At 31.5% G+C, this 10,828-nt stretch overlaps 2 protein-coding genes across 2 annotated transcripts in view; both read right to left on the reverse strand.

Annotated features, from left to right (window-relative positions):
* LOC132185532 (disease resistance protein RPV1-like) overlaps positions 1-4,329 on the reverse strand; it is a 4,949-nt gene extending 620 nt beyond the window's left edge. The window contains exons 1-3 of the mRNA XM_059599296.1: positions 4,015-4,329; positions 1,979-2,245; positions 7-1,883 (exon numbers count right to left, since the gene is read on the reverse strand). Coding sequence (XP_059455279.1) covers positions 7-1,883; positions 1,979-2,245; positions 4,015-4,227 — 2,357 coding nt within the window. The 5' untranslated portion in view covers positions 4,228-4,329. The remainder of the gene's footprint in view (positions 1-6; positions 1,884-1,978; positions 2,246-4,014) is intronic.
* Positions 4,317-5,798, reverse strand: LOC132183594 (disease resistance protein RPV1-like). Its single transcript, XM_059596943.1, has 2 exons — positions 5,237-5,798; positions 4,317-5,118 (listed from the first exon to the last, which is right to left on the reverse strand). Exons 1-2 carry the CDS (start codon positions 5,731-5,733, stop codon positions 4,317-4,319), a joined length of 1,299 nt encoding a protein of 432 aa, XP_059452926.1. The 5' UTR covers positions 5,734-5,798.
* Positions 5,799-10,828: the final 5,030 nt, after the last annotated feature.

Consider the following 10,828-nt stretch of genomic DNA (forward strand, 5'->3'; position numbering starts at 1 on the left):
TTGAACCATATAGGAAGGCTAACAATAGCGCTACCGCTTAGATCTAGAAATTCCAAACTATTGAGAGAGCATTCAAGTTGAAACTTTTGTTCCAATGGTTGCAGTGCCGAAGATTCTGTTCCAACCCACAAAGGATTTGGTGGGACAAACGTATTAAACAATTGACATCTTCCAGCTTCTCCTAAAAATACTTCCAATGATGAGCAATTCGGAGCCTCCACTTCTCTTACATTTGGTGGGAGTACTAGAATTTTTCGAAGTTGCTTGCAATTTTTCAAGTTAAGCTTCTCCAATTTGACAAATTTGTTGAACCATATAGGAAGGCTAACAATAGCGCTACCGCTTAGATCTAGAAATTCCAAACTATTGAGAGAGCATTCAAGTTGAAACTTTTGTTCCAATGGTTGCAGTGCCGAAGATTCTGTTCCAACCCACAAAGGATTTGGTGGGACAAACGTATTAAACAATTGACATCTTCCAGCTTCTCCTAAAAATACTTCCAATGATGAGCAATTCGGAGCCTCCACTTCTCTTACATTTGGTGGGAGTACTAGAATTTTTCGAAGTTGCTTGCAATTTTTCAAGTTAAGCTTCTCCAATTTGACAAATTTGTTGAACCATATAGGAAGGCTAACAATAGCGCTACCGCTTAGATCTAGAAATTCCAAACTATTGAGAGAGCATTCAAGTTGAAACTTTTGTTCCGATGGTTGCAGTGCCGAAGATGCTGTTCCAACCCACAAAGGATATGGTGGGACAAATGTATTAAATTGAGATCTTCCAGCTTCTCCTAAAAATACTTCCAATGATGAGCATTTCGGAGCCTTCACTTCTCTTACATTTGGTGGGAGTACTAGAATTTTTCGAAGTTGCTTGCAACCTTTCAATTTAAGCCTAATCAATTGAACAAATCTATTGAAGAATGTAGGAAGGCTAACAATAGCGCTACCGCTTAGATCTAGAAATTCCAAACTATTGAAAGAGCATTCAAGTTGAAACTTTTGTTCCAATGGTTGCAATGCCGAAGATGCTGTTCCAACCCACAAAGGATTTGGTGGGACAAATGTATTAAATTGAGATCTTCCAGCTTCTCCTAAAAATACTTTCAATGATGAGCAATACGGAGCCTTCACTTTTCTTACATTTGGTGGGAGTACTAGAATTTGTCGAAGTTGCTTGCAATTTTTCAAGCGAAGCACCTCCAATTTGACAAATTTGTTGAACAATATAGGAAGGCTAACAATAGCGCTATACGATAAATCTATCTCTCTCAATGATTGTTGTGCTGGAATTTCTGTTCCAACCCCCATAGGCTCTGGTGGATCCTCCGTATTAAACAAATGAGATTTTCTACTTCCTTCTAAAAATATTTCCAATGACACGCACCCCCAAGCACTTACTACTTCTACATTTGGTGGAAGTCCTAGAATTTCTCGAAGTTTCTTGCATCCATCCAAATAAAGGAACTTCAATCCAACAAAACTTTCGATACATCGAGAAAGCGTAACAATACCACTCCTGAATATATTTAATTGGTACAACGTGGACATGGAGCCCCAACCAAGTGCCCTTAAGGAATCACAACAGTAAATATCCTCTAAACATTCCATTTTAGGAAAGCTCTTAAGCATTGAAAAATGACAAAAATTGATTTCCTCTAGAGATCTAGACTTGAAGCTTTTCGGGAAACTTCTAAGATTAGAGCAACGGGAAATGGACAGGTTGTTGAGCTTATTAAGTGATCCAACAGAATGATGAACCTCAACTAGATTTCCGCAATTAAAAAGTACCAACGACTCTAAATTTGGGATCCTTGAAATATCAGGGATTTTTTCAAGGAATTCACAGTCATAGAAATTCATAGTTGTCAAGCTTTGGAAACACTGTAAAGAAGAAAAAAAAGAAATAAATTTGTTTGAACTTTGAAAGAAGTTTACAACAGAATTTAAAAACACAAATATTAAAATAAATATTTTACCTCAACTCCCTCCAATGTCTTGATGCGACTATCAACCATTCTTAAAATCACAAGGTTCATTCCACGAAAATTGGGTGGAAAATATTCTCCGGGATATCCAACCCAATCTATCAGTCTTAACTCATTAGAGAGAAAATTAGGTTCTTCAGAAAGACATGCATTACGACATATAAGTAGTCTGAGACTTGTCATCTTCTCAAAGGCTTTGAGACTTAAATGTATTGGTTCAGGCAAATCTATCAATATGCCTTCAACTTTGTTTGTTCCCTAGCAAGAAAATGTATAGATAAGTGTACCAACAAAATCATAACATAAAGACACTCGCTAGAACTATAATTCTTGTCTTGATAAAATTTCTATATCTATTTTATATAAATATATAGATATATGCATTTATTGCTTTGTAAAAAGAAAGAAGCTGTAATCCATCTGCTTTGTCTTTGTATATTGCCTTTTCTTTTTCTTTTGTAATATTATTAGTCAAGTTTCATTTACTTGTTATTGTACAATGAATAACAAATCATTGAGAGAGGCACCCCATTTGGTAAAGTTATAAAAATGATTTTCGGTTAAAAAAAAAAAAAAAAATTGAGAATTAATTTGGTGGCCCGGTGGGGGTCACGTTTTTAAAATTTTTTGTATTTGGGGTTCATAATTAATGAAAATTGGTTTGATAATTTTCAATTTTAAAAAATAACTGAGATATATTTTTACAAAATAAAACGAAAAATTAATTAATTTTTTTTTAAAAAAAAATGTTGCTCCACGGTGGCAGGCTACCACCGCAGTGTTTATCTGGCAGCAGCATGGTGCCAGTGTTTTAGAATTGAAATTTTTTCGAAAAATTTACCAAATAATTAAGCTAGTAGTAGAGGGCATATTTAGTAAAGTTTTCGAAAGTTGTGTTTTGAATTTAGATTTTTTAAAAGAGTTTTTGAACACAATAAAAATTGAGAAATGTTGTATCTATCTATTGTCCACGAATAGAAATTTGTTCATTCATAATTAAAAATATTATAAAAACCAAAAATGAAAAAGAGTTTTCAAAACAAGAAAAAATTAAACAAAAAAGTGAAAAGCCAAAAAAAAACTCCACGATTGGCCAGCATTCATCCATTCACTGAAGGCCGGGGGGAGGTGCGAGTGGCACGGAGGGGTGGGTCTGATGATCAACTCCTTTCATAAATAATAAGATCGATCACCAGCCTCCGCACTTGAAAATGTGAGCATGTGTTTTCAACAAATAAAAATTGATTTGGAAACTTTTTGAGAAGTTTTTTGAAAAACTAAAATTTGAAAAATATTTATTTTTTTAAAAAAACATAAATAATAAGAACAGCCTCCATGCATGCCTGAGAAAGTGATCATGCGTTTTCAAAACATTCGATTACGAAGGTGTAAGATGTTTTCTAAAATAAAATTGTATTTTATGTTTTTTAAATATTTTGTGGTCTGTTTTGTATAAAGAAGTTCATTATAATCTTTAAAATTTCTAATTAGAAATTAGTTTTTATTTTTATTTTTATTTTTTTAAATCTCGATGTGATTAACCACCTCATATGTTCTCCTTCTATTACGAGCATCACTAATATTTACGTACATAAAACATCTAACTAGCTTCAAGTAAAATTGTTATTTTGTAAAATCTCAAGATAGGTCGTGATAAATTAATAATCTTGTTATTTATTTGAAAACAATTTTACAAATGCTTTTACAAAAACACAGCCTTAATTAGGCCAATTAAACAGTCGTACTATATTGTAGTCCTGGTGTAATTTTAAATTGGTTTTGAACTTCTTGTTTTTTTTTTCTACTCAGATGAGGGAAAGGGAAAAGGGAAGGTTTTGAATTTAAATTGATTCTACTTATTTGATTCTTGTCCGTAGCATATATGTATCAACATACAGATATTTGCATGTAAGTACTTTTAAGCATTTGTTTTAAGCAAAAATAAATAAATAAATGAATACTAGTGGCTTAACTAATGAAAAATAAACAAATGTAAAATTAAAAGGTATTTTTAACATAATTCTTACCATATCATCTTCTAGGACACGCCGAACATCTTCATGAAACCACAATCTGCTGCGCTTGCCAGGATTTTTGGGTGATTCTTGTCTGACAATTTCTTTACCCATTTGTTCCACCAAGTCATGCATCATGATGGATCCACGATCCTCAGTTATGAGACACTTATCCTTTAGCTCAACGATACCAGTATTTGAGTGGAAACCACAACTGTCAAGCATTTCTCGAACATATTTTACATCATTTCCTTTAAAGAAACAGGCTATGTCAAGAAAAATATTCTTCGCATTTTCTTCCAATCCATCAAAACTTATTCTAAGTATTTTTTGGATATCATGGTTAGGAATTCCTCTGTACTCGTCCAATTTTTTCTGCAATGAAGTATGTCGTCTCTACCTCTTAGAGCAGAGCCTAGCACTGTTAAAGCTAGTGGCAAACCTCCACAATAACGTATTGCATCTTTTGTGACATTAACATAACCATCATTAGGTTTGTCACTTTTGAAGGCATGCCAACTAAAAAGCCGAAGAGCTTCATAGTGACCCAACCCTTTCATAGGGTAAATTGATACAACTCCATCATATGCACAAAGTAAATGTTTATTTCTTGTTGTTACGATGATTCTACTTCCTAAGCCAAACCAATCAGGCTTTCCAGCTAACTTTTCTAGTTGGACTAACTCATCCACATCATCAAGAACTAAAAGTATCCTTTTTAGTTGAAGCCTCTTCTCTATCAAAGTAACTCCTTGATCAACAATGCCAACCATTTGACTTGAACCTCCTAAGATATTTGATAAAAGTTCATTTTGTACATGGTTCAAACCCTTTTGCTTGGAAGTTTCTCTAACGTTTTCAAGAAAACATCTACCTTTAAACTGAGAAGCAATCGAGTTGTAGATGGCTTTGGCTAGAGTTGTCTTACCAATTCCACCAATTCCGATGATTCCTACCATGCATGTACTGTCTTTCTTCTTTAGATCTAAAAGCAACATCACATCTTGTACACGAGACTCTATCCCAACTGGATACTTGGAAACTTGAAAGCATGTTTCTTTCACTAATATTGAATTCACATGTTCAATGATTTCTTGAATAAAGTCATGCTCATTCCTACAAATACAAAATATGTAAAATTACATTTTGTGTCAATAATGACTAATTTTAAAATATAATCGTAATGTAAATGAAATTTTTAATGAATTTAAAATTATTTATGACAAAATATTACCTTGTCCCTAAATCGCACCCACACAAATTGGCCACTTGTGTTAGGGCTGTCTTCCACCTTTGCACCTTCATTTGATCATCTTTGAATCTTTCTTCATGTTTGACAAATGCTTCTCCAAAACTATTTTTTTGATATCGCACTTCTGATGGATCTACCTTGTAAAACACCGGTAGAACAATTTGTCCCTTTGTTTCCTTACACTCAAGGATCGTTGCAAGTTCATCCAAGCACCATGAGGAAGATGCATAGTTTTGAGAGAGTACAATGACTGAAATTTTTGACTCTTCAATAGCTTTGAGAAGTGCCGGTGAAATGTTCTCTCCTCTTTCGAGGGCATTATCTATGTAGGTGTTGATTCCCTTTTGATCCAAAGCAGCAAATAAATGGGCAGTAAAATTGTTTCGAGTATCTTTCCCTCTAAAGCTCAAGAACACATCGTGAGCCCATTGACGGGTGACGGAAGAGGAGGAAGAGGAACAATCTCCGATGAAGGCCATGGACGAAGTTGCAAGAGTACTAATTTACTGGAGAAAATTGAGCCGGGAATTGCAGAAGGGCGAGCAAAAGCAAGTTAATTAAGTAACTAGAAAAGTGGATGCCGCGTTGCATAATATGAAAGGAATCTAAGTTGGTCCCACGTACACGTGACGCGTCAAAAGAAAAAAAAAAAAAAAAAAAAAAGCGTCCAATAAATCTAAGGCCATGGACGAAGTTGCAAAACTTGTAGGAAACCTCCTTTCTATCTACTGATTTACATGAAAATAAATATGAAAAAAGAGACAAAACGTCAAAAAGCATCACGCGTTAAAAGTGATGTTAAAGTGGGTCCATTGTTTTAAAACAAGAAAATAATTGCACCCTAGTCCTTAGCAGATTGAGGATTTAAATATTAGCCCTTACCGACAATTGGTTTTTTTTTTTTTTTTTTTTTTTTTTCAAATATTATAAAAGTCATCAGAACCACCATAGACTATCCGTTTCAGATCATATATTTATGGATAAATATACTTTGGCCGCGATTTTTTATTTTGCCTCCTAACATGACAATTGTGACACTAATGACTCGTTTAGCTTGCGCAATAGACCTCTAGAATAAAATAGCTATTTCTATGGGATAGTCATTATTTTGTTTAGTTAGCGTCTATTTCTAAGAATATTTATTTAGTTGGGAATCACTAATCCTTCATATCCAGGAATAACTATTTCTCTAGAAAAATGAGAGAGGAATAGCTATTCATGAAGAAATGAACTTGTCTGAAGAAACTAATTTTTTTCAAAAAGTTTATTTTAACCCTTAAATTTGTTTTTTATTAAAAATAAAAATAAAAATAAAAATAAAAAATAAACTAGAATTTCAATGGGGTGGCTGGCAATCCCAGCAATTCTAGGTTTTCTATCTTCTTCTTTTTTTTCAATATGAATTTTTTTTTTTTTTTTTTTTTTTTTTTAAAAGAAGGGTACGGATTTTGGTGATTTTGGTTCAACTCTAATTAGAATACATATGTTATTACCAAACTAAGGAATAATAACTATTCAATTCCACTCTCCTCTATTCCTAGTAATAGCTATTCCTTTTCTTAATGGAATACTCAATCCGCAAATCAAATGAGCCCTAATTAGATACATTAAATTACCATTTTATTGCAATTAAGTCACTTTCCTATCATTCTTCCAAAAAATACCCCTATTTTATTTTAAAAAAAATAGGTGTCCTACTTGTATGCAACGAAATTGAGTAATTTTAGGTGTCCTACTAAGAATGATGTGGCTATTAAAATCACAATTGAGGTTGTAATTGATCATTATTAAATTTTGATCAAATAGTGATTTTAATAGCCACATCATTCTTAGTAGGACATAAGTAGGCCTTCTATAATTACTCAACGAAATTACTATCACCTTCGGAAAAGAAAGATGAATGCAAGGAATGAAAAGACGGTATTGGTAAAAAAAAATTGATCATTCATACTGAAAATAATTAAACTAAATACGTGTTGAGTTGAGGATGTGTGTTTTACTTGTATAGCAGTCTCGTAAAATACCACTCAAACTCACCCGAAGATGGCTAGTAATGTTTTCCCTTATTAGTCCCGAAATATTCATAATTCTAAGTATCTTATTTGGAACCGTAAATGTTGAGAAATTGTAAATAATAGTTTGCCGTATATACATCATACAAGTTGTGACTTGTGATAGAGATAATTGTTAATACGGTTGAAAGATAAGAATGACAATGAAACATGACACTGTAGTGGAAGTTTATCTAATTCAGCCTGTAAATGCAATGTGGCCAGGAGAGGGGACTTGCATTAATACTTAGCAAAGTAGTCCTTTGGGAAAATTGCAAACCCTACAAGAACAAGAGGAAAATGATCAAGTATAATTAAATGAATTTTTCAACATTAATGGTTTATTTTGAACCATGTGTTGGATGCCACACTTAAGTATTCTATATAAATTATTTTATTGTAAAGATAGAATAAATTCCTTTCTTTTTTTTTTCTTTTTTTTTTTTTTTGTAAACTAATAAATTCCTTTTATTGTTGCTCTTTTAGTTGGCCTGTCCCTGATGGCTTCCTTTGAGCAATATTAGCATTAATATATAATTTATTTAGAACTTTTTTATTCAAATACTTTTCACAATAGCTTCTCTTATAATTTTTTTTATACCATTTAAATATTGTTTCAAATCAATGATACGAAAAAAAGATAATAAATATTTTAAAAATAAATAAATAAAATAAAATATGGATAAGAAAAGTTAAAGTGTTTTCTTAAATATTTTATAGCACATAGCTTTTTCTTAAAGTATCTCCAGCAGTAAGAGATATTCTACCTAGTCAAAAAGCACAATTCTCTATTTTAACTATTCATTTTTTAATATCAACATATTCTTTATTCATTCTCTATTTTTTAAAAAATATTATTTTTTAATCTTTTTTTTTTTTTTGATCCGCGACCGCTTTTACATCATTTTATAAATTGCAATAGAATTGATTCACGCAGCATACCTGTGTATTATTTTTATTTATTTTTCTATTTTTAGTTTGTCAATTATATGCATGCTATTCAATTTTTTTGGGGGAGTTTTTAGTGATTCAGAAGACTTGAATTTGTATCATAAATTCATGAACATAGAAGAGAGGAGAGAGAAACGTTGAGGGAGGGAGAGAAGAGAGAAGAGAGAGAAACGTGGAGGGAGAGAGAGAGAAGAGAGAGGAAATAATGTGGAAATAATATTATATTCAACAATCTAGTGTACTACAGTGAATAGCAATATGAAGCTATTCATTATATTAGTTAAGGTATAATAGCTAATATGAAGCTATTCTATTGGGGCAAGAAAAATAACAAAAATAACTAAATATAGCTAATATCTCCCTTTTAAAGCATTCTCAATGGATGAGCCAAAATTTTATGCAAAATAGCTTCTCAAAACGCACTTTATCTAGTTTAGCTAAGGAATTTTTAAAGGTCTCTTACATCCGATTAGCTATACTTTTATTTATATCATTTAAATATTATTAAAAGTGAGAAAAACTTTGAGAAAAATAGAACATGTGAGAAGAAAAATGGAAAAAGTTTTGGAAAACATAGAACATGCGAGAGAAAAAGTATAAAAAGATTTGGGAAAAAGAGAAAACATGTGAGAGAAACAATAAAAAATAAAATGGCTCCCATGAAAAGTGCTGCTACATTTAGTTTTTTTTTTTTTTTTAGCTTTTCTAATCATATATCTATTTTACATTTTCTTTTGACTAATCCAATGTAGATGATTTTTTAAACATTTAAAGAGCTATTTTAGATAAAAGTAACATTTGACTCTTCTATTGGGAATGCTCTGAACTACAGTGCTGGATGCTCTTAAAAGTAATACTAGAGACTATCTTTTTATTCTCTTAAAGTTGATAGGGCTTTCTTAGTTTAAGGAAGGAAAGGAAAAGATATTGCGAAAGAAATTAAAGAAAAAATGGAATAAAGAAAATAAACACAAAAAATTTTACATTGTTCGATCTATAACTTACGTCTATAAAAAAATTTTAAATTTTTTTACTTTTAATTTTGTTATTTTTTTAAATTAAAAAATAAGACAAAAATTAGCCTAAAATTGAACAAAATAATTATGCCTCTAACATTTAACTACATTTTCCTCTTATTTCATTGGTGATATTTACAAGTTAACAGTTTCCATTTTTTTGGAAAACAGGTGAGGCGTCAAAACAAAAAAGAGCAACTTCTTCGCAACTTCCTTAAAGCTGACGACGTAGTTATTGGAGGAGACCATCTTTTCAGGCCTTGCAGTCATGTACGTTGTTCACGCAGGTGAGGCGTCAAAACAAAAAAGAGCAACTTCTTGGCAACTTCCTTAAAGCTGACGATGTAGTTACTGGAGGAGACATCTTTTCATGCTTTGCAGTAAAATACTAGTGTTGTTGAAAGGGATCGCTCAACTAGGAATTAAATTGCCTCAAAACTATATTTACTTTTTGTGTCGAAAGTGGCATTCAGATCAATTCCTTTCATAAATAATAAGATCGATCACCAGCCTCCGCACTTGAAAATGTGAGCATGTGTTTTCAACAAATAAAAATTGATTTGGAAACTTTTTGAGAAGTTTTTTGAAAAACTAAAATTTGAAAAATATTTATTTTTTATTTATTTTTTAAAAACATAAATAATAAGAACAGCCTCCATGTGATGCGTTTTCAAAACATTCGATTACGAAGGTGTAAAATGTTTTCTAAAATAAAATTGTATTTTATGTTTTGTAAATATTTTGTGGTCTGTTTTTATAAAGTTCATTATAATCTTTAAAATTTCTAATTAGAAATTAGTTTTATTTTATTTTTTATTTTTTAAATCTCGATGTGATTAACCTCATATATATGTTCTCCTTCTATTATGAGCATCACTAATATTTACGTACATATTCAACCCTTGAAGTCCCATAAACATCTAACTAGCTTCAACTAAAATTGTTATTTTGTAAAATCTCAAGATAGGTCGTGATAAATTAATTATCTTGTTATTTATTTGAAAACAATTTTACAAATGGTTTTACAAAAACACAGACTTAATTAGGCCAATTAAACAGTCGTACTATATTGTAGTCGTGGTGTAATTTTAAATTGGTTTTGAACCTTCTTTTTTTTTTAATTCAGATGAGGGAAAGGGAAAAGGGAAGGTTTTGAACTTAAATTGATTCTACTTATCTGATTCTTGTCCGTAGCATATATGTATCAACATACAGATATTTGCATGTAAGTACTTTTAAGCATTTGTTTTAAGCAAAAATAAATAAATAAATGAATACTAGTGGCTTAATTAACTAATGAAAAATAAACAAATGTAAAATTAAAAGGTATTTTTAACATAATTCTTACCATATCTCCTTCTAGGACACGCAAAACATCTTCATGAAACCACAATCTGCTGTGCTTGTCAGGATTTTTGGGTGATACTTGTCTAACAATTTCTCTACCCATTTCTTGCAGCAAGTCATGCATCACCAATGATACGTCCCAAGACTCAGTTATGAGACACTTCTTCTTTAGCTCTTTGATGCCACTATATGATATAAAACCAAAACTA

Source organism: Corylus avellana, chromosome ca6, assembly GCF_901000735.1.
Source record: "Corylus avellana chromosome ca6, CavTom2PMs-1.0".
NCBI lineage: Eukaryota > Viridiplantae > Streptophyta > Magnoliopsida > Fagales > Betulaceae > Corylus > Corylus avellana.